General features: G+C 39.1%; 1 protein-coding gene across 1 annotated transcript; it reads left to right on the top strand.

The window, feature by feature from the left end:
• Positions 1-15,935: 15,935 nt before the first annotated feature.
• LOC311110221 (up-regulator of cell proliferation-like) lies at positions 15,936-24,571 on the top strand (the record flags this gene model as incomplete). The annotated part of the gene is made up of 4 exons (XM_084188759.1): positions 15,936-16,195; positions 19,902-22,922; positions 23,352-24,037; positions 24,368-24,571. Exons 1-4 carry the CDS (start codon positions 16,144-16,146, stop codon positions 24,569-24,571), a joined length of 3,963 nt encoding a protein of 1,320 aa, XP_084044885.1. The 5' UTR covers positions 15,936-16,143.
• Positions 24,572-24,975: the final 404 nt, after the last annotated feature.

The raw sequence follows: 24,975 nt of genomic DNA, 5'->3' as shown, positions 1-24,975 counted from the left end.
AATAGGCCTACCTCCTCATGGACTACCTTTGAACATTGTATTATTTTAGGGCAGGGGTATTCAAATCTGAAATGGTGCTGGTTTTGTTCTACCTGATGACTGATTACACCCACCTGGTCTCCCAGGTCTAAATCAGTCCCTGATAGAGAAAATTAGAAGAAGACAAAAGCAGTGGAACAGGCTTCGAGGTCCAGATTTGAATTTGAGTGTTTTGGGGCATGAACTGGTATGGTCAGATTTAATTCATTTAATTGACATTCATCCAAGGACACCTTTACTTGCATTACCCACCCTCACTGCAGAAACATTTTCTCATGTAATCATGTGACTTATAGTTAGAACATTCCTGTAACTGCGCTGTTACAAGCTGGAAACAAGTGGACAAACCAGAAATATAACATATCTGTTTGATAGTAACCCTGGATGATGAATGTGTGAACCATCTTGTCATTGTCGTATCGGGTAAATGGTGGCAATTATTGCTGTCAACAAAGAGTCCGCTTATGCTGCACAATGATTTAGAGGCTTTTATTAATATCACAAGGTTACAGCATAAGTTACAGACCCGCGGTGTCCGGAGAACGGCGTCCCAGATTGTCATGGCCGTTCTGACTTTCTTCTTCGTTTAACCCCTATTTATAAACAATGCAAAAATATGCTCCCTCTTCTGGCCAATCACCAGTCTCCCCTGTCTACAACACACTTCCTGTCTGTTGTATGTGACGTTACACTAAAACATTCCCTTTTGATACTAACATAAACAACATTCCATTTCTTCATGAAAAACATTTAACAAAGACATAATCTTCATATACGATATCATCTTTTTTGACTAACCACATTGGAACATTCTAATCTTTTAAGACATGAACTGGCAGAACAGGTTTGAAACAAAGTACAGTGCTATTGTTTTCAGGAAGGTGTCTCCATGGAGATAGGAGGGACAGTAGGCAGACTAAGGGCAAGGGAAGGGCAGCCACCTGAGGATAATATTCACTGTTCTCTTGCACTTAAATATGGCCTAAAATGGCGGAGTTGTAGTCTGTCTATAAAAACAAATTGCTCTATAATTGTTAACTATAATTTCATAAAAAATGACTGACAAGAAAAGGATCAACTAAATCACATGATGATGGTGCACCTTTGTAAGTAGTCTATCCTAAATCAACTGATTTATCACACTAGCCTAATACAGCAGCCATCAGCATTATATTATGAGAGTATTATTATAACTACTGTAGTCTATAGTGATCATTACTGGGAGTCCAGTCCATATACTGATAACTGATGCACTCAGTACTCCATGCCATGTTTTATTCATGCACTAGTTAGGGACAGAGCTAGTGAACAGCAACGGGAGATTCTCAATTGCAAAAAAGTCTGTCCTTTCCTCGACTCCTCCATCTACCTTTCCGCCATAACCCAGAAACCGATAAGCGGTCAGTGGTTGAGGAAAGTTTAAATTGGTAGGTGAACGGACGAGTTTGCTATCCCGTCCTCAAGGTATTTTTTTTAAAAAGTTGAAGCTCATTTATTGCATTTCTATACAATTTTTTAAAAACGTTAAAAAGCTATTTGGAGAACAGCAAAAACAAGCCTAAATGACCCCAGCCATTATCAACTTGGATGCTGTAGGTTCATTCACCTTAGTCGATCTACAAACACATAGCCTAGCTATTCAATTGTAACGTTAAACCCCTGAAAGAGGGGAGATATGTGAAATAATTCACACTAACATGCATCATCATTGAAGAAACAAAAACGTATTACATTTTTAGAACAACATTGGTTGCATTTTAATGTAGGCCTATAGGGAGGACAGGCCATGTGGAGATGTTCTTATTGAAATATTTTTTTTGTTCGTAAATTGTTTTATATATCGTACCAGTCAAAGGTTTGGACACACCTACTCATTCAAGGGTTTTTCTTTATTTTTACTATTTTCTACATTGTAAAATAATAGTGAAGACATCATAACTATGAAATAACACATGGAATCATGTAGTAAATATAAAAGTGTTAAACAAATCAAAACATATTTCATTTTTGAGATTCTTCAAAGTAGCCACACTTTGCCTTGATGACAGCTTTGCACACTCTTGGCATTCTCTCAACCAGCTTCATGAAGTAGTCACCTGGAATGCATTTCAATGAATAGGTGTGCCTTGTTAAAAGTTAATTTGTGGAATTTCTTTCCTTCTTAATGCGTTTGAGCCAATCAGTTGTGTTGTGACAAGGTAGGGGGGGTATACAGAAGAAAACCCTATTTGGTAAAAGATCAAGTCCATAATATGGCAAGAATAGCTCAAATAAGCAAAGAGAAACGACAGTCCATTATTTCTTTAAGAGGTCAGTCAATCCGGAAAATATCAAGAACTTTGAAAGTTTCTTCAAGTGCAGTCGCAAAAACCATCAAGTGCTATGATGAAACTGGCTCTCATGAGAACCGCCACAGGAAAGGAAGAGACAACAACTGTAGTTTCTCTTTGCTTATTTGAGCTATTCTTGCCATAATATGGACTTGATCTTTTACCAAATAGGGCTATGTCTGTATACCCCCCCCCCCCCCCCCCCACCTTGTCACAACACAACTGATTGGCTCAAACGCATTAAGACGGAAAGAAATTCCACAAATTAACTTTTAACAAGGCACTCCTGTTCATTGAAATGCATTCCAGGTGAATACCTCATGAAGCTGGTTGAGAGAATGCCAAGAGTATGCAAAGCTGTCATCAAGGCAAAGGGTGGCTATTTTAAGAATCTCAAATATAAAATATATTCTGATTTGTTTAACACGTTTTTGGTTACTACATGATTCAATATGTGTTATTTCATAGTTTGGATGTCTTCACTATTGTTCTACAATGTAGAAAATAGTAATAATAAAGAAAAACCCTTGAATGAGTAGGTGTCCAAACTTTTGACTGGTACTGTATATATAAATATTTGTTCCATGTCTGCTCATACAGGAGTAATAAAGGCCTGTGTAACATGTTTTTATTTTATTATAATTTCTTAAATTTTGATTTATCTGGGGGTGCTGCAGGACCCTCAGCCCCCCTACTTCCTGCGGCTATGCGGGTCTCCATCATATAGACAGATAGAGAACTCACCTTTGTATCCGTGTCTGTATAGCATCTGTGACAGCATGGGCAGCACTGTAGTATCGGGTCAATGCTGGCAATTATTGCTGATAAACATAGGAGTCCGCTCATACTGAACCCTTGATCATAAGTTTTATTCATATCACAAGATTCCAGCATGAGGTTACAGGTGTAATGACACCCGGAGAACGGCGTCCCAGATTGCAATGGCCGCTCTAACCTCTTCGTCGTTTTTACCCAGTATATATAATCTTCCCAAGATAGGGGTGGCTCCCTCTACTGTCCAATCCCCTGTCTACAACACACAGTCTTCTCTGTCCTATCCGGGGTGTCACACTAAAACCATTCCCTCTGACACTAAAATAAACATCCTCTCCGGTTCCACTTAAAAACATTAACAACGTCATAATCTTAATACACTACATTCCCCCCTTCGAGACGAACTAAAAGTCTCGAAAACAAACAGAATAGGATTATGACAAGTAACAATTTATCTTATTGAGTATCTTTAACATTAAACCAAAAACATTTCCCTCTAGAGTGTAAATACCTTTCTATGAAATAAGAACAAATCTTTATGGAGTGTGAATACATTACTATGAAATATGAACAAATCTTTATGGAGTGTGAGAGCGAAAAACTGTCTGGCCATCGGTCCAAATATCCATCCATCAATCAAGACAGTAAAATTCTCTCACGGTCCCTCTGCCCCAGGCAACCACCTAGGTACTCCCGATGAATTCATAAATCTTTATCAATGCATTTGAAACTATGTTGCAATTAAATACACATGAAAGCCCCTGCAAACAAAATACTATCCAAAAAATGTCCACTCTAAGGCTGGTCAACCCATCGGACCCTACAGTGGATTTCTATCCCTGCCTAGACTCCATGTCCCTAAGCATTCACGAAATAAACAAAAACATCTAAGATCCCCACATGTATCCAATAACATCAAATATCATTCTACAAAAAGTAATACCTAAGAATATGACACAAATTATGTATTACACATGCAAATATGTCTATATTTCATTGAAGACACTGGAATGTAGTCCACTACACTTCATCTCCCCGTAGTCTCCTCTTCCAATGGATTATTGATGATGGAATCGGCCACACCCTCCTTGTTTCATCTCCTCCAGTCATATTGTCCCTTCATATTGTCCTTGTTTGAGTATTTCAATCTCTACATATTCCCCCAAATGCTTCTGGAAGAAAAGAAAAGACCAAACAGTATCTTTTGCAAAACAACACTTTCAAATTAAACATCAATATCAACTAAGAATATAAAAAATGATATAAAATGATATATGAATCACATCATCCTATTTACCCCCTTTGATTCATAACATCATACCAAAATCACACTAATATTGAAATTTTTTTGAAAAATGATCAAATAATCAAAAAGGATATTTATCCATCCAGTCCCACTTGTCCATCTTCATCCATATCAGGAACAGTCAACAACGGCATCTGAGCGTTGTCTCCAGGCATCACAACTCCAACCTATCTCAATATCATAGCTTTCTCAAAGGTCAGTAACAAATTACAAACATCACACACAGTGCTATCAAACCTGCTATTAAATCGTAAACCATCACTGCTCCCACTGGGCCTAACTGATCTTGCAACCAAGACTTCGCTGACCATCCAGCTCCTTCAGATCTACCAAACGCATCCCTTATATTCTTCAATGCATCTATAACTATCTGGAATCAAAGTATAGCTAATATTATCAATATGATCTGCCAAAAATGTTACACCATACCATGGAAAATGTCCCCCCTTCTCTCTTAGACTTATCCTCCAATGATAGGCTTCAAGACTATGACATGTCACCATGTCCCTTTTCACCCTATTTCCAAACCTAAATTCAGATTTATCTGTGTCCGGTGCTACCTCTCTTTTAATGGTAGAAACCTCATATGGAAGCTTCAACGTTGACATGTAACAACATCCTGTCCATCCATAGGGTAAGAATATATATGCTTTATCACCACAAACCCTCCAAATATCTCTAAAATTCCCAATAGTCACATTGTCAAGCAAAAGCTAATCTTTTAACCATCAAAGTCCTGCTCTTCTTACTAACTGGAACATAAAAAGTAACATTATATTTCTCATTACTACCCTTAAGGTCATGCTTACCCAAAGTCATCATATAATCATCACGATCTGATATTCCCATAAACATACCCTTTCCATCATATGTTTTATTAGAACAAAAACAACTTTTAGCCCTCACTGGTTTCACCTCCAATGCTTCAGGGTTCGCTGTTACCTGATTTTCCTTCCCATCTAACAAATTCACATAGGGTAATTCATTTAACCAAGAACACTTAAACCTAGGCTTAAACAAATGTTTTGACAACGACATTACTTTATCTGTTAATGATTTTGCTGATACAACAGCCATGACAAAGCATAAGACTGACACACACTTGATAGAGGCTGAGCGACCGTCCCAAAATGGAACCCCACGTCTCTGGTGCTGGAATTCTCAACAGACATGGACCCTCAAGATTCCTCACTGATCTTACAGAATGAGCTAGCTGCTGGAACCAAAGATTCCTACCTGCCCATCCATCTTTAATTTTCACAACAGAATAATCAAACCCATATGCCTTCCATTTAGTTTCTCTCTTCCCTAACGAGCGGTACTGATCAGATACCTCTCCTTGTCTGTCATTAAAATCAAAGAACTCATCCTGTACCTCCATGATAGTATCCTTCGCTATTTCAGATGAATCTATATTCTTCTCTACCACCATCTGCTCTCCTATTTTAACCCTAATAGTCTTTACCTCTAAAATTGCTGCTGGAGCTATTGGTTCCCTTGTAATCAAATGCGATATATTTATGGCTTTAATAACTATCAATGTTGAAAGAGTTAAATTGCTTCTCACTGTTGTTATAATAGACTGAAGTGTTAATGTCCTTGTTGTTACTTCATCTAGTTTCCCTAAGACTTTGAACTCTTTACTTGTACTTCCATCTATCACCACTAGTGTCACTACATCAACTCTCTCTTCCTACTCTAAACCCTCACTTTCAAATTTTTGATTATAAAAATACACCTATAATTACCTTGATCTTCCTGCTGGGAATTGTAAATATAGATACTCAATCACCCTTAATCTTCTCTTATCATTCAGCAACGCATACTTTCTCAATGCATCTCTTAGATTTTTTATAGCAGAGCTCAATTGGTTCCTTAAGAGTAATTAGCTGTTTTACTCCCTCAAATCCTATCCTAATTAGTTAATTTTACATAGTGAGATGTTTAACCTCTTTAGGCTCAACACAGATAAAAGTTTTTCCACTATTCACCATCACTTCTCATAGTCCTTTTTATTTCACTTCAATTGTTAGATATTTTCTTCCTCTCCCTAAATCGGTGCTATCAGCTGACACCCCCCTTCGGATCTTCTAGGTACTCTAGAATCCTTGCTCCTTTAAGGGTTCACCTGGAGAACAGGTGATCTTCACTTGCTTCTTTATCTTCCTCAGAAATTTCCTCTGTTGTTTCCTCCTGGCGCATTGCACTCACAGGTAAAGTGACCAACCTGTCCACAATTATAACACTCTTCTGAAAGTTGCTGGAAGTGTGTCTGAAATCTTCCTCCTCCTTCTAAGCCTTCTCGTCCTCTTCCTCTCCAATTCTGTGTCTGTCCAGAAACTGGCTGTGGATATGGATAACAACTGGTACCGTCCTTGGTGGCTGGTACAATTGCATTTCACCTTGTTCAGTTGAAGCTGTAGCAGTGATTGTTGATTTGGTTCACTCTGATTCTTCATAACCAAAGCTTGTTTCTTCTCCTTCTTCTTCTCCACCAGCTGTATTTGATTGAGTTTTCTGAGAGTTTCTTGGTCCTGTTCTTTCTTGTTGTTGACATATCAGTATTCTTCAAAAGGTTATATTCTAAGTTTTGCCCTCGAAATATCATCTTCCATCATCTTCTTACTAGTGGCCTTTTTCCTTGGCCTCAATGTATTCTTCTCCTCCAATTCTTGGGATCCTTTTCTCAGCAGTTTTTTCTTCTCTTCTGTATCTTCAGCTTCATCTTCATCTTTCCGAACCTCATTCTTCTCTTAGTTTCCAGACATCTCTGTTTTTTCTTACTTCTGGAGTTTTGGATTCATTTTTATTGTCGTTTCTTCTTGTCCTCTATCTATTATTCATTCATCTTCATCTCTGATGCAATAATCACCCTCCTGGATGATCACTGGAAGCTGAGGATAAACGTCCCTAAGCTCTACTTCTTCCTCATAAGGTGGGGGTCTTTTTGCTGAATCCGTATGTGAGAAAGGTGTACTAACTTCTGCCATTAGTTTTTCTGTCGCCTTTCCTTGTTTCACAATTCTCTCTATACCTTTGTTTATCTTATCGCTGGAATCTTTTATCAGTTTTTGTTTGAGAATGAAGGGCAACTTAAGAACACCCAGCTCTCTGTCTCTTTTCTTTACGTTGTTCCCTTTTTTCCCTTTCTTTTGATCTGCTTTATGAATTGACAGAAGCACTTTCATTATGTTGATGACGTCAGGGTTAAGATTCCCTCTACTAGCTATGGTTTGTTCACTGTCAGGCCAACTTTTGTTTCATTTGCCGGATAACCTCGCAATACTTTAGTTAATGGTATTGCAATGTTTACTATTTTCAACTATATCAACAGGTGTAATTACCTTCATAGCCTTGATGTCGTTTTTTCCCCATTGTAACAACCCTTTTATATTCCTTTATTGTGATTTATTTTATTTTAGACTATATAGCCTATGGCTTCCCCCCTTTAATTATTAATATAAACTAAACAAAAAAATAAAAAATAAAAAATATATGATTATTAAAAAATTCTATAAAAATATGTATTCAAAAAATTATTTTTCATTTAAATAAAAAATCAATTAAAAAATCATTTAAAAATTATGAATAATCCAAAACAATTTTTTATTTCTATATCCTATTTTACCAATTTATCAATTAGTGGCTATCTTACCACAACCCATCAGGAAAGTAAAATGCAAGCAGTCAACTTCACAGCAATCCCAAAAAACAAAGACTTCTAATCCTACAACACTACAATACCCATAAACCCCCTTGCTCTATAAGCACCCAATTATCTTAATTTTACAGAATAATGTCAGTCCTCGATTCCCAACACAACCCCTAATCAACCCAAGTGATGCACAGAAACTCCAAAATGCAATTTTTAATGAATGAGTATTTTGCCAAGCCTCTGTGAAATTGTCATAACATCAAATATCCTGTAGGGGAAGATTTTGTAAACAGAACAGCACCAAAACCTTTTGACTCGATCCTCCCCTTGTCACGTGATGTTCACGTCAGCACCTCTCTTTCTTTCTCTCTCTCTCCTCTCGTCCCATCGTTCCTATTTCCTTTCATATGACAAAAGAACAGAGAACCAGAAAAAGAATTTAGCAGTCTATGCAGTCACTGAGTCACTTCAACCATTCAATATTCCTCCGTTCACATTCGCTCTAAGAATTAACTCAGGACTAAATAGCTCAATAACATTTTTATTTATTTTAATCCGTCATTTTTTTTTTTTTTTTAATCAGTCAGCATATATCTAATTTATAAATTCAATAGATCTCAACAAATAGTTTCATTTTCAAACAACAGCCGACGTAACAACCATAACATTCCATTCGTTTTCAAATCTCTACGTTCGTCTGTGTTTGTCTCTCCCCCTTGCACCCCAGTGTAACAGAAGTATGACCCATTTACCCAAAATCCCCCGTGTTGTAGTTTTAGTAAAATCCAACGTGTTGTAGTCTAGTGCCGTAAAATCAAACGTGTCATAATCTAGTGCCGTAAACTCCCCCGTGTTGTAGTGTAGTGCCGTAAAATTAAACGCATGCGCAATACATTCAACGATACGATTTCCAGACAACAGAACGTTAGCATTCTGCTACAGCTCCTCTCTTTTACCCCTTATAGTCAAACAACATTTAACAGAGCTCACAACGCATATAACCTGAATTCTACACACACAAACATAATTTAAGAGGCTTTATTCCATCGCAATGGCCCTCTAAGGTCACACGTTAGCATGCAACACAATTAGCATTAGCATTTAGCCTTAGCATGTATCTACCATGTGGCATGTAACAATGTAACCTGCATTGTGCCTAAATTCTTTTTTCCTTTACCACTAACTTTATGCTGCCGTGAGTTCATGGATATCCTATGAGAGGTTACATCAAACAAAATGCTTCGTCAACCACCAGCTGAGCGGTAACATGCAATAGAATATATTCCAAAAACCCCAGTCCCAGACTGACCTAAAAACACCTAACGCGTTACCAGGATTTATGGCCCACCCGAGAGGTCGCCCCCCTGGGGTCTTTCCAGATTCACAATGCCCTAATTGTATACGTATATCTGCCTTTAATATCTGCCTTGTATAACTGCCTTTACTACCATCAATTGCTCTAAAATTTTAGAATAATTATGACAGACCCCTAGTCGACCGCAATAACACCACATCAGCACAAACCCAAGTAATTTTCCACGGTACATCCTTCCAATGCCCACTCATAAGCCAGCGAACCAACGCCCAAAACTTGTGAGGAGTGAGGAATCTCACCTTATAGCGGGAGTCACCTCGTGGCTCATGAATGGAACACAAGGACGATGCAGACCGATCCCGGACGAGCCCCCATTTGTAGTATCGAGTCAAATGTTGCTAGTCATTTTTGCTGTCAAACAAAGGAGTCCGCTCATACTGAACCTTGATCATAAGTTTATTCATATCACAAGCTTTCAGCATGAGTTACAGGTGTCAAGATCACCCGGAGAACGGCGTCCCAGATTGCAATGGCCGCTCTAACCTCTTCTTCGCTTTTACCCAGTATATATAATCTTCCCAAGATATGGGTGGCTCCCTCTACTGTCCAATCCCCTGTCTACAACACACTTCCTGTATTTTGTATGTGGCGTCACACTAAAAATGGCTCTCTTTCTGCCAAATAAACCTCTCAGATTCCACTTAAAAACATTAACAAAGTCATAATCTTCATATACGACACAATAACCCAAAAAAGCTTGTATCCTGATTATGAGAGAACCTGATAAGATGCCTGAGATATGCTGATCTTAGACACTATACTGTGTCATGTCAACACCTTAGCCCTTTTACTGTTGTTCTTTACGGTCTGCTGAGGCTCCGTTTCGCCTATCATGGGTGTTGTGTGATGATATTTTGACCTGATTGTCAAACAAATCACTTCAAAAAGTAGGCTATACCTGCGCAGTTCGATCCACCATAATAAAGACAATTCTCCTCTTAAATAATGTGCAACGAGTTCATACTAGGGGCTCTGTTTTCGGCTGACGTTAAAGCTCCGCTATTGTCAAATGCACGCTCGTTGGCAATTTCGACTTGTAAAAGCCAGCCCTATAGCTATTTTCCAACCCTTGTGCCAGTGTTGGTAATTTACCTGTCTAACATCAACTTGCACTGAGGTGGAAATATCTGAGGTGCGTCCTTAACTTGTGCCGTTGGGCCAATTTCAGGCAGCGCAACTTGGGGAAATCTAAGAACCACCAAAAGCTGTATGATCAGCGGGAAGATATTTTGAGTAGGGGGTGCTGAGTTTGGGGGGTAAAAAAACCCCAACACCTTTCTAATAAAATATTTGCAGGCTAACAGTAAAATACAATTCCTAACGTGATGAGTAGCCTAAACATAGGACAAGATTCGGTAACAGTATGACTGCAGCCTAAAGTAAATTGAAATAAATGTGCCAAAATTATATAATATATAATTACTCCTTTCTATACATAAATAAATTAACCTTCGCCAGAGAGCATGACAGCCACAGAGGATCATTAGCTTCTCTTAAAGTTGTGGATGTAGGCCTATGTGTAGTTGGGAAGCCTGCAATTTGGGCATCGCGCGTGACAATAGGCCTAGCTGATTATTAAGATGCGGCAGTCAGTGAAAAGCATCTAAAATATGTGTGAAGATAATGTGACTTGAGTATAATTTGAAATGTTGATACAAGAAGGGGAGGGGTGTGTGGTGTAGATATTGGCGGTCTTTTACAGAATGCGCTGAGCTGTCTACCGTCAATTATTGCGCATTCATTATTTTGTTGTGTTAATTGTTTGCCCTTTGTTTGTTTATTTTGTATCAATTCCCCATTTCATATGTCACCAGTAGTACATTTACCATTAATTCCTCGTCATTGGGTTATGTTAATGCATGGATTAATTAGGATGTAGATTATTGAATATCATTATAAAATATGCATAAAATGCATCCTCCAATTGCAACGTCTACCTATGCCCACACATATTGTCTCAATGGCATTATCACTGTAAATCTAGGCTGGTCACCCGTGATACAAGTCAGGATTCAACATCCATGTCTGAGGCCGTCAGCCACTAGGGCCACTAGGGGCAACAGTGAGCACTGTTACCTTAAAGTATGTTTTGGTTTTGCTTGGGTGTTGTGGAGGGGGATGCATCTGGTTCTAAAGTTGTCTGAATCCAGCGATAGAAAGTTGTTTTTGATATTTTTGTTTTAAGCCTATCCCAAACCTTAACCCTAACCTTAAAAATTTGGAGTTAATGCCTAAATTTAACCTTAAACACTTTGAAATGTGATGTTTGGAACAACTTTTCGAAATTTGACGTTTGAGAAACATGGATGAACATCTAATTCTGATTTGAGACTGTGAGAGCTAGTTGGTAAATCGTGTATAATAATTTTTCACATTCTACCAGTAAAATGTCCAAACTGCTTCTGCTTGTCAATCATTTGATCTCAATCAGTTTAATAGGAATATGCATTTAGATCTTCTTTAATTACTCTTTCGTGAGCAAATTAGAGCAGATGGTGTTAACAAACTATATAGCCTTCCTGTATTTTGTTTTAATCAAAGCACATTATGTCTAGCGCTGTTGGGTTTTGGCCATGTAAGCTAATATTAGGAAGGTGCGCTTAATGTTTTGTACACTCACTGTATAATAGCATAATATAACATTACTGTTACACCAAAAACATCACCTCATTTCTTATGATATTTTAGAGATTTTAGGATGGTTAGCCGAATAGTAAAAGAAATTGAGTTGTACCCCCTTTTGCCCTCAGAACAACCACAATTTGTTGGGGCATGGACTCTACCAGGTGTCGAAAGTCCTTTGGGTGGTGGACCATTCTTGATACACACGCGAAACTGTTGAGTGCGAAAATCCCAGCAGAGTTGCAGTTCTTGACACAACCGTTGCGTCTGGCACCTACTACCATACCCTGTTCAAAGGCACTTAAATGTTTTGTCTTGCCCATTCACCCACTGAATGTCACACATACACAATCCATGTCTCAATTGTCTCAAGGCTTAAAAATCCTTCTTTAACCTGTATCCTCCCTTTACACTGATTTGAAGTGAATTTAACAAGTGACATCAATAAGGAATGATAGCATTCACCTGATCAGTCTATGTCATGTTTTGACACAGCCTGTTTTGTACACTCAGTGTATTTGGTAAGGTTATCTAGAATACTAATTAAGTTACTGAGAATGGTGTGACAAACAAAAAACATCCAGTCAGCATCAGTCCTGTGGGCGAAAACAGCTTGTTGATAAGAGAGGTCGAAGGAGAATGGCAAGAATCGTAAAAGCTAACAATCAGGCAAATAACGGCGCAGTATAACAATGGTGTGCAGAACAGCATCTCGGATTGGCTATTTCAGCAAGCCTGGTGTCAACTGTACAGGCTGGTGGTGTAATGGAGTGGGGAATGTTTTCCTGGCACACGTTAGGTCCCTTGATACAAACTGACCAACAACCTCAGGCTGTTCTGAGGCAAAGGGTGTTCCGACCCGGTACTAGATGGGTATACCTAATAAATTGGCAACTTATCTTTTCATAAGCGCAACGTGACTGCAAGAGACAGTTTGGAATGTCTGACTAAAATATACGAGACAAATCAACATTTTCTTTCTAAATTAGTGAAGTTTGAATTTGTTGATGAAAAGCTGGATTGTTTGTTTACGTCCTGGGCCAAAATGCGGGACAGTCCCTCACATTCCAGGACATGTGGTCACCCTAATTACATTTGTTGTGATAATTGCGTTGTTTGCTGCTCTATAACCCGTTAGTTCAAATGTCACCGTGATTTATAAGGCTGAGATGACAAAAAGACAACATTCACACAGTTGCAGAATAAATGCAACCACATGTTTAGTTTCATCACAAAACTGGAGAGCATCCTCTGTTGGTGAAATCCACAAAACATATTGCATGTAACAAACAGTTACATGACCTACAGCAGGGTTCTTCAATTCCGGTCCTGGAGGGCCAAAACACTTCTGTTTTTTATTTCTACCTGGTAGTTAATTGCACTCACCTGGTGTCCCAGGTCTGAATTAGCCCCTGATTAGAAGGAGAGGATGAAAAACAGAGGTGTTTCGGCCCTCCAGGACCGGAATTGAAGAACCCTGACCTACAGCATGGTCAAGCAAGTTCATGTTTACGTCATTTTCGGACTACTAAACAACTATTCACTTAGAACCACGGAGAGTTAGCTCAAGTCGCAAAAAAACAGGAACTGCCTCCACTGACGTCATTCTGGCTCCATTTCAACATCATCAAATCACCTAATACAGTGACAACTTAAAGATACCAAAACAATTTAGGCCAACGTAAGCTAAGTATCAGTCCATGGTACTGGTTTCTCTCTGTGTGTGTGTGTGTGTGTGTGTGTGTGTGTGTGTGTGTGTGTGTGTGTGTGTGTGTGTGTGTGTGTGTGTGTGTGTGTGTGTGTGTGTGTGTGTGCGCACGCAAGTAGAAAAAACATGTGGACTCACCCTACTTGTAGAGGAACGCCAATACCATCCTCCTCTCTTTCATGTTGCCAAAACAGTAGCCTAACGTTACACGCTTTTAGTTTTTGTTGTCCTAGACTAGGCTACCTGACTAAAAGGCTTGCTAACTAGCTTAAACTACTTTCATGGGCAACGATGAGCCAGCTAGCTAGTTAACGTGTTACGTTAGCCTACTACATCTAGCTACATATTGAACTTCCTCTCCGGCCAGTGGCACAATGTATGAATTTCTAATCATTGGCCGGTACACAAAGTCCAAATCCCAATCTCCATCCCATCCATGGCTAATTTAGGAACGGGACGATTTTAGCTAGCTAGCCACCAGAGGACAACGACACAACAAGACGCAGCAAAAGTTTTTTCTGTCAATGCTTTTTATGTGATGTAATTGGTGTGAAGCCAAATCCAAACTGGCTTCCCTTGACACCTTTTTTTTTGGTGCACCAGGACCATTCACAGTTAAACTCACTCAGTTTAGCTCAACACTGATTCGCTATTGTTTTATAATAAAGCAGACTGAACCAGGTTTTCCTCTAGGATTTTGTCTGTGCTCAGCTCCATTTTGTTTATATTTTATCATGAAAAACTCTCCCAGTCCTTAACGATTAAAAGCATACCCATAACATGATACAGCCACCACTATGCTTGAAAATAAGGAGAGTGGTACTCAGTAATGTGTTGTGTTGGATTTTCCCCAAACATAACACCTTGTATTCAGGACAAAAAGTGAATTGCTTTGCCACATTACTTTAGTGCCTTGTTGCAAACAGGAGGCATGTTTTGGAATATTTTTATTCTGTACAGGCTTCCTTCTTTTCACTCTGTCAATTAGGTTAGTATTGTGGAGTTACTACAATGTTGTTGATCCATCCTCAGTTTTCTCCTATCACAGCCATTAAACTCTGTAACTGTTTTAAAGTTACTATTGGCCTCATGATGAAATCCCTGAGTGGTTTCCTTCCTCTCCGGCAACTGAGTTAGGAAGGACGCCTGTATCTTTATAGTGACTGGGTGTATTGATAATCCATCCAAAGTGTAATTAATAACTTCACCATGCTCAAAGGGATATTCAATGTCTGCTTTTAAAAATTATTTTCACCCATCTACCAATAGGTGCCCTTCTTTGAAGGGCATTGGAAAATCTCCCTGGTCTTTGTGGTTGAATCTGTGTTTGAAATTCACTGCTCGACTGAGGGACCTTACAGATAATTGTATGTGTGGGGTACAGAGATGAGGCAGTCATTCAAAAAATCATGTTAAACACTATTATTGAACACAGAGTGAGTCCATACAACTTATGTGACTTGTTGAGCACATTTTTACTCCTGAACTTATTTAGGCTTGTCATAACAAAGGGTTTGAATACTTATTGACTCAAGACATTTCAGCTTTCTATTTTTATTAATTTGTAAAAATTTGTAAAAACATAATTCCACTTTAACATTATGGGGTAATGTGTGTAGGCCAGTGACAAAAAAATCTAAATTGAATCAATTTTAAATTCAGGCAGTAACACAACAAATTTGGAAAAGTCAAGGGATGTGAATACTTTCTGAAGGCACTGTAACTACCAATATAGCAGTAGTAGCAATCACACCAGTGTGCTGAACAATGGAACACAGAGTCGACCTGTTTCTACAACCATCTGCACAAGTATTGTTTGTATCCTGGGGGTCAAGTAAAACATCCCTCATCAAACCTTCCCACTGGGCACAAACTGGTTGACTCAATGATACATCTTAGATTTGCAACAATTCAATACACTCATTTCAGGAATTTTTGAAAATACAATGACATGGCTTAATTGAATGATTGATTGATTGATTGATTGATTGATTGATTGATTTTGACAATTAAAAAAAATACACAGTCAGGTCCAAAATTATTGGCACCCTTGATAAAGATTAGCACAAAATCAAATAAATAATATAAATGCAACCACTTTTCTTTTGTAATGTAGTTTTCCCAGTTCCAGACCAGCTGACTGTTGACTCAGTGAAGACCACATCAGCTGTTGTTAGCTGGAGCCAGCCACCAGGATTGGACCAAACCCAACATCATTACCAGATCTACTACCGCTGTCCAGGGACAGAACCACACATCACTACCACATCTTCACCAATCATCACTCTCTCCGACCTGCAACCTGCCACTCAGTACTCTGTCGCTGTCTGCACTATGCTGAAAGATGAGGAACAAAGAGCACCAATGTCAACAACCTTCACCACAAGTAAGTGGTGCAACTTCTAAGCAGACCTGCGTTCAAATACTATTAGTAATCATTAAATTATACTTAAGCTGGCCTTTTTTGAGCTTGCCTGGCGTAATGGAACAAATAAAATAGTGGCCCGCCCATTTGGCACTCCAGGCAGGCTAAAGCAAATGCTAAAAGTATTTGAACGATTTCAAAAAGGTTTTAAACCCAGGTCTGGTTGAAAGCAGATCACAGGTCCAAAATTTTTAGCTTAAAAAAAATTGGTGAGCTCAATGCATGGTTTCTCTGGAGATAAATCAGATCAAGCCCAAACTGTGCGATGTAGTAGGGAGTTGTAGTTTCCAAAAGGCCAATATTCTACACAGTGTAGTCCAGAAAACGTGGTAATTAACTACAATGACCATAATCCATTGTGCGCCTACTTGTTCGGTTGTGTGGGCGAGACAACGAGACGGAAAGAAGAGACAGAAGAAAGCGCAACCGAGAGGGATAGATAGCAGTTGCTTCAAGGTATCTCTACCGGAACATACATGATCTAAGTGATTGATAGTTGGTATTTAGTAGTAGTCATAAAAGTATGCCTTATTTACTTTGAAGAACTACTAAAATAGTGATTTTGTCATACAGCATAGGCAGCAGCTCTATAGATATGAGATGTGACTTGGAATAAAATAATAAAGTCATCAAGTAAGTAAGGGATAAACGCTGACGTTCTGTACATTACCTTGGAAATAATAGACGACGCAGCAGGAGGAGGTGGAGCCGAGTCCCTTTGCTGAGTTCATTTTTCCAACGTAACGTACAGAACAGAGGTGTTTATCCCGCTTATACCACAGTTGCCAAAGAAAACAGTACTAAAGCACACATTTACCAGTAGAAATAATATTTTTCTGTTTATATTTTTATAAGCAAATTCATACTTTGGTTTCTAGAGACGCGACCCAGTCGTTCGTTCGATTAGTTCTATATTTATGGTCACGACCCAGTTCTTCGGTCTATATGTTCCGTTATCCCTTGCTTGCTAACTAGCTACGGCTAACACAGTCATGATCTATGCAGCCAGAATAACTGTTGAGAATGGATGTTTTTTCTTGTTGAACCTGCGTTTACAATGTATCCAATTTCGTCTTGTGTGGTTGTTGGTTTAGCTTTCTGTAACTTTGTAGCAAGTAAGGTCTGCATGTTTAGGTGCATATTGCGTCATGCTATCAAGGTGTCCCGATATCTTTTCCAACTGTCCTGGTTTTAATGCCCATTCTAGAATGCCCTTCTGGCCAATCAGAAACGAGTATTCAACAAATGTAATATACGCAACTGAAATATTTTATTAAAGTAATGTGAATAAATTACGGTTAATAAGTGATAACCGGTAATGGGCAGTCACTACCATCATGGGACTTTTATTAATTGTTTTATTATGTATTACAGCATTCAACCCACATAATGCATAGTGCATTTAATATTTTTTTTAATAATCGAAAATCGTGTTTTTAACTTACTTATAGTCGAACCGACCTCAAAAAGCACTAATCGCTCAGCACTAGTCACAACAAACATGTTTTCCCATCTCAAGAGGTTAAATTACAAGAAATTACTAAAAGTGACAGGGTTCACCATAACAGAGTTGACAATTTTATCTTAAATCAGCCATAAATCCCTTTGTGACAGGGGGAATGGAAGCTTGTGTGCAATTAGGGAGGGGCAATTGAATGCAAGCTTAAAGACAATATATGAACTTGTTAAAACTTTTCTAGCCTATCTATGGGTAACAAGGTTGACATGTTATGCTCAACCCACTCAGTTTTCCATCACAAAACACCAGAAAATGCCCAAAACGAGTAGAACCAACTCACCTGTTTTTACGCTTTGATTTGACTATTAATGTTCAATGTTTCTTTAAACAAATGTTTTTAAATAAGTCATTTTAGCATATTAACATGAGTTCAGTTCACGTTACAGGATTGACCCTGAACCAGGGAATAAATCGGCTAGGTAGCTAACTTGATTCTTCTTACATGGACTACTACAGTGGCTGCCGATCCGACTATACTCGACCCCTCTTCCCAACAGCTAAAGGTCGTGCAGTCTCTGCTCTATTCAGAGAACAGGCTACTCTGGTGAATGGTACTCGTTTAAAAAGTTAGGTCAAAGCTGAATCAATGTCTGCAAGATCACATAATGATAGTATTCTACATAAAATAACCAAATATAATAGCATGTTACTGTAAGACAAAAACACACCACCTGATTTCTTATACATTTTCAGGATGATTGTGCGAATGGTCGCATGTTTCTCTCATATGGCCAAAACTCAAAAGGGCGCCACAAAATATGTGCTTTGATTGAACCGTAAAACAGGAAGTCTGTGCTACAGTTTAACACCATCTGCTCTAAAATTCGCTCACTGTACATCGTTCAAAACTGTAGGCTACTTCGAAACAACACTGTATAACTCAAGAAGATCTAAATGCATATCCCCAATAAACTAATTGAGATCAAATGGTTGGTATGCAGATGCTGCATGGACGTTTCACCGTTAAAACTTGAAGAATTATCATTCACGATTGAAAGTGCGAAATGTGAAGGGACCCACTGGGCAAAAACTGGTTGACTCAAGTTGGAAAACTGATTGGATTTGCAAAAAGTTTTTTTTTCACCCAAATTTGAACCGAAATCCAATGACATGGTGACACTTTTGGTTGATTTCACATTGAATTGATGTTAGTTGACAACTCAACCAAATCTAAATCAAAACTAGACATTGAGCTGAAGTCTGTGTAGATGTTGAACTGATGTCTCTGCCCAGCGGGGAGGGGGACCAGAAAAATGTATGTGTAAAATAGAGGTAAAGAAACACATGTGTTACTGAGGTGAAAAATCATAGGATTTCTGTAAATATGGGAGAGAGAGAGTTTCATTCCACAATTTTTTGGTCTCGGTGCTATTCCTTTTTAGATTCAAGTCACATTGAGATTTACTTTGTGATATAAAGCTAACCTGGCCCATCACATTATGTATTACTGCCCCCCCATTGGAAGAAGTGATATCCCAAGAAACTATACAACACAAATAGCTCCTAGCTTTCCATGCTTTCTGTTCTTAACACTAAAACTAAAATTTCAACTAAATAATATAACTAAATATAAATATTTTGATAAAACTAAATAAAAAAACTAACAAATCAGTTCTGAAAACTAACTGAAACTGAATGTAATTTCGAATAAAAATCTAAAACGAATAAAAACGAATATAAAACACAACTATAATAACCTTGCATGGGAAATTCCAAAACAGGGATTTTCAGAGAAAACAAATCATTTATTTGAATGAAAACACACTGCTATTTGAAATTTTAACGTGGTTTAGTTTAGATGTTCAGTATGTGATCCAACTGTTAAATTTAGTGTTATAAAAATGTACACACAATGTCTGAGGGAAATAAAAGGCACTCTATTCGTGGAATGACACTCTTACCATCAGACCTGGGATTCAAACAATCACAGATAAACTATGTATGCACTGTGATTAACTTTTTAAGGGGATTACTACTTTAGCAATAATCTGTGGCATTAACAGTGAATGGGATCTCAGCAAACATCAGTAAAATTGCCTTTAAAAGTCTATCACTGTGTGCATGTCGTTAATCTGCGTTGGAGTGAATCCTGGCCTCAATCTCAGTGGTAAACTCTGGATTTTTCTTTTGTTCTCTTTGTTATTGCAGAGCTCAGTCTGGAACTGTATATGCAGAAAGTTGGACTGAAACAGTGTTTCACACAGAAGATGTTGTTGAATACCGTACTTGCAGTCGATGGCCAGATGTTAGAGGACAACCATGCTCCTACTCTACAGTCCCTACCATTGTGTTTTCTGAAAGAACTGATGAGGGTGAATGTGTCAGCAAGGGATGTGCAGTCTGATGATAAAGATCGTATGAACCCTCTAGACCTCATAACAGCCCTGTTTCTGTGTTCAGATGGTTTCCTGCAGCAGGATATTGCCCTGAAAATGTCCATGTGTCAGTTTGCTGTTCCTCTCCTGCTGCCCAACTGTGACACAGAACAAAGCACGTTGATGCTGTGGGCCATGAGGGACATAGTGAAGAAGTACAGGCCTCATTCAATGAAAGACCAGAAAGGGTATGTTGAGAACAGTATCGTGCTTACTGACCTCCCTATGGTGTCATTTGTTAGACTGGGCAACAGCACATTATCAAAGTCTCAGCTTTTGAATGATGTTCTAAGCTGTTCTCAGCAGAATTACAACACCTTTGTTCACGGTAACATGCCAGCTGGCAACATTCCAAGAACTATTTCTGATGGGTTAGTGGAAATCAGCTGGTACCTGCCCAGTGGCAACCCAAAAATTGACATCTTCACTGAAGCTGTGGCTGTAGCTAATCTTCCTGGTGATATCCAGGATTTTCAGACCCAGTTCTCTTTCCTCTGCGAGACGTCAGCAACAGTGTTTGTGTTCTGTGATGATTTGGGCTCTGACAGCAGTATTCTGAACCTCCAGAAGATGAAAGATCGACTCTTCATTGTGTGCAACTCTGAGGCTAAGAGCTACGATGCAGCCACATTTGAGAAACACTCTGGTGCCATAATAAGGAAAGACAGGAAAATAAACAACGCACAGTTTGTGAAGACGCTCCGGTCTGCAGTCACAGACGTCATGAAGGCAAACCCACACAAAACTAAAGTAGAGGAAATGTGTGTTGTTGCGCATGAGTTGGGTATCCCTGTGGATGAAGATTATGATATCTGTCTGAGAGCCAAGAAAAGTGCAGCTTTAATTACAGATACAATCACTTGCATAGCAAGCTATAAGGAGAGCCAGCTGACATTACAGGGAGAGACATGGAAAAGTCTGACTGAACTGGAAAAAGAGGAGGTCAAGCTGAAAAATGTAGGTGATAAAGATATTGAAATGTACAAGAGTCAACTCAAGCAAGAGAAATATAAACTCCGGAAGAAGCAGCTGTCTCTTGGTATTAGTGATAGTATGAAACATTTTGTGGAAGGTTTGAAGACTTCCAAAGAAGAGCGCTCCTATTTCCTAAAGTGGATGAAGCTCAATATGGACAACCTGTCAAGAACACATCTGTCCTTACACAGAGAAGAATATAAAGAACTGTGTCAGATTTCTCCAGAGAAGAAAGACATCATTGCCGATTTAGACAAACAGATCTCAAACAGTTCCTTAGGAACCGAACATTTCTTGAGAGAAGTTGGACAGATATACGAAGCAACCATGTTCTCTGAAAGCAGTGAGACTCAACAGAAAGTTCAAGGACTGCCAAGAATCTGTGCCGAATTAATGTTGGATGGGTTTCCACTGGAGCTGATGGATGGTGATGCATCAAACATCCCAATGAAGTGGATATCAGATGTTCTGCAGGAGCTCCACTCTTTGACTATGTCAAACAGTAAGATCCGGGTGGTTTCTGTTTTAGGGGTCCAAAGCTCTGGAAAGTCCACCCTTCTGAATACCATGTTTGGAGTCCAGTTTGCCGTCAGCAGTGGAAGATGCACCAGAGGTGCCTTCATGCAACTGATAAAAGTCAAAGAGGAATTCAAGGATGAACTAAAATGTGACTTCATCATGGTCATTGACACAGAGGGGCTAAAGGGACTTCAATCTACCCACCTTACTGACCATTATCAGCATGATAATGAACTAGCCACACTTTTGGTAGGACTGAGTGACATCTCAATTGTGAATATTGCTATGGAGAACACCACAGATATGAAAGACACAATGCAGATTGTAGCCCATGCCTTCCTCAGAATGAAAGCATTAGGGAAGAAGTTCAGTTGTCAGTTTGTGCACCAGAATGTTGCAGATATATCTGCTCATGACAAAAACCTCAGGGACAGGAATTGTTTTCTAGTGCAGTTGAATGAGATGACAGCTGTTGCAAGCAGGATGGAAAATATTGATGATGACACTAAATTCACTGACATCATAGACTACAAACCTGAGAACAACTGTTACATCCCAGGTCTCTGGCATGGCAGTCCACCCATGGCTCCTGTCGATAAAGGTTACAGTGAAGCTGTAGCCAATTTCAAAAGGAATCTGATATATTCATTCAAAGAGGAGACCACTCCAGCGCAAACTATCCCAGATTTCCTTGAGTGGATCAGAAGCTTATGGGAGTCTGTAAAGTATGAGAATTTCATCTTTAGCTTTTGCAACAGTATTGTAACTGAGGCGTACGGCAAGCTGTGTATGGAGTTTAGTAAATGGAACTTGGCTTTCCAAAAACATATGCACAGCTGGCTGACGAAAGCGGAAAACAGAATTGCAAACTACGGCTTAATGAGGTCTCAACAGGAGTCTGGCCTGGAAGACCTCTTAAGCAGTCTGAAAACTGAGGCCAGCAATGAGCTACAAAGAGAACGAAACTGTTTTCTTGACAATGTGACTTCCTATTACAGAAGAGAAGAGAGGAATTTGTGTCTTGTGGAGAAGTATAGGGAAGAATGTAATATTAGTGCAGAGTTCCGCGTGAGCGAGACAGAGAGAGTTGTAATGAACAAACTAGAAGCTGCAGTGGACCTAAGAAAAGGCACCTACGAGTTAGACAACATTAAGAAAAACAACAGGGATACTCTTGACAAGAAAGTATCTGACCTTATTAAGGAATTTAGTGGCGATGAAAATCCAATGAATGACGAACAACTGGGGAAAGAATTTGATAACATGTGGGACAAAACAATAAAGGAGCTCACATTCAAAGGTCTAAAGCATCAAAATGTTTCAGAAGATATCTACATTCAACTAAGCACAAACTTGGGAAGGCAAGGTAGGGCGGTCATGGATATGTTAGGCAATGCAAAACCCCTGGAAAAATGTGGTCTTGAGAAATTTCAAATAAAAAATGAACGCAGTGTAGTGAAGTTCCTCAAGAAGACATTTCGAAAAGAGTCATATGAAAGTAAAAATAAAAAAAATGATGAAATTCAAGAGATTTCCAATAGCATCATAAAGCAGAGTGAGAGGTTTGTTGTTAACAAGGTCAAAGAAAAGACTACCCCCACTGACTACCACCACACTTACATTCAGGAACTATTGGAATTGATTGAGAGAAACCTTGAAAGGGACAAAGAATTGCATATCAGTGATGAATTTGTAGCGTCTCTTAAGATACACATCTGTGGGAATGCAGCAAGAGAGTTCCAGAAAATGCATGAGGCTTTCATTAGAGACAGTGATCCTCGACAAAGCCTGGAGAAACTGAGACCGCAGTTCTTGGCTGACTTCAAGGACCTATTCTACAAGAGAGATCATTGCAAAAGGAAGGCTGAAGAGTTCACCAAACACTGTCTGGAACCTGCAGTAAAGGAGTATATCATCAAATCCCTTGGACCAGACATTTTGGATGAAATGCTTTCAAACTGTGGTGATGTTTTCTGCACGAGGAGCTCTTTCCAGTTCTCCATGCTTAAGAACCTGCTGTCTAAAGATTTCCCCACATTCTTGAAGTACACAGACTACTATAAGGGATTTGTATTTGAGTTCATTTTGAATAACACAGTTGAATACCTTTCAAAGAGAAGCAGGGAACAAAAGGACATCAGCATCATTACAAACATGGAGGTCCAACACTTGAAGACAATCAGTAGACGGTTAAAGAAGGCTGTTGAGAAATCACTGCAAACTGGCTCTGACAGACCAGATGAAGATGGTGAGGGTGACCTGAATTTTTACCAATTCACACAGGATTTACTCTCAGAATTGTCCAGCTTGCTGGTTATTCCAACTGACACAACTGGGATGACTTCCAAGACCAAAGAAGGGAATTTCAAGACCATAGAGTTTTCTGACATGCTGTTATCAACTGTAGAAGAGATGGTGAGCCGTCTCAGTGATGGATTTCACAAAGATAATGATGTGCTAAAGAGGTTGGCCAGTCTACCTGACCATCCTCAAGAAAAGCTATTTAACAGGGTGTTTGGTTGTGGGAGAGTGTGTCCTACCTGCAAAGTCCCCTGTGATGTAGAGGGGGAGAGCCATATATGGCACTCAGCTTTGATTCACAGACCTAAAGGACTTGGATGGTATAAATTGAATAGCACAGGAAAACTTGCTACAGAGATATGCTCAGAATCTGTTTATTCCATCTTCAAAAGACAATTGAAGGCTTATTTTGTTCATGGTAAGACATTTCGCTCGACCGTCCAGTCAGGCAATTCCCAGGCCACAGACTACTGGAAGTTCCTCTTTGTGAAGTACAATGAGGAGTATGCAGAGTTGCACAATGCCTTGCCAGCTGATTTGCCTGGAGACTGGAGTTCCATTACTTGTGAACAGGCTTTGAAAAGCTTGACAGAGACATTTTTGGGGAAACATTTAGGGGAGCAAGTTACATGCCATGCTGAATCCTAGGAAAGGAAGCATGGTCTGGTGTGCCTCCACTGGATTTGACGTAAATGTATATATACTGAACAAAAATATAAATGCAACATGCAACAATTTCAAATATTTTACTGAGTTACAGTTCATATAAGGAAATCAGTTAATTTAGATAAATTAATTAAGCCCTAATCTATGGATTTCACATGACTGGGAGGGGTGCCCACCCACTTGGCAGCCAGGCCCACCAACTGGGGAGCCAGGCCCAGCCAATCAGAATGAGTTTTTCCCCACAAAAGGGCTTTATTACAAATATAAATACCGTAGAGCTCCAAGACAGGATTGTGTCGAGGCACAGATCTGGGGAAGGGTACCAAAACATTTCGGCAGTATTGAAGGTCCCCATCAACACAGTGGCCTCCATCATTCTTAAATGG

The sequence above is a fragment of the Coregonus lavaretus genome (assembly GCF_964263955.1).
Source record: "Coregonus lavaretus genome assembly, contig: SUPER_35_unloc_2, whole genome shotgun sequence".
NCBI classification, from domain to species: Eukaryota; Metazoa; Chordata; class Actinopteri; order Salmoniformes; family Salmonidae; genus Coregonus; species Coregonus lavaretus.
This window is presented reverse-complemented; position numbering and strand designations above follow the sequence as displayed.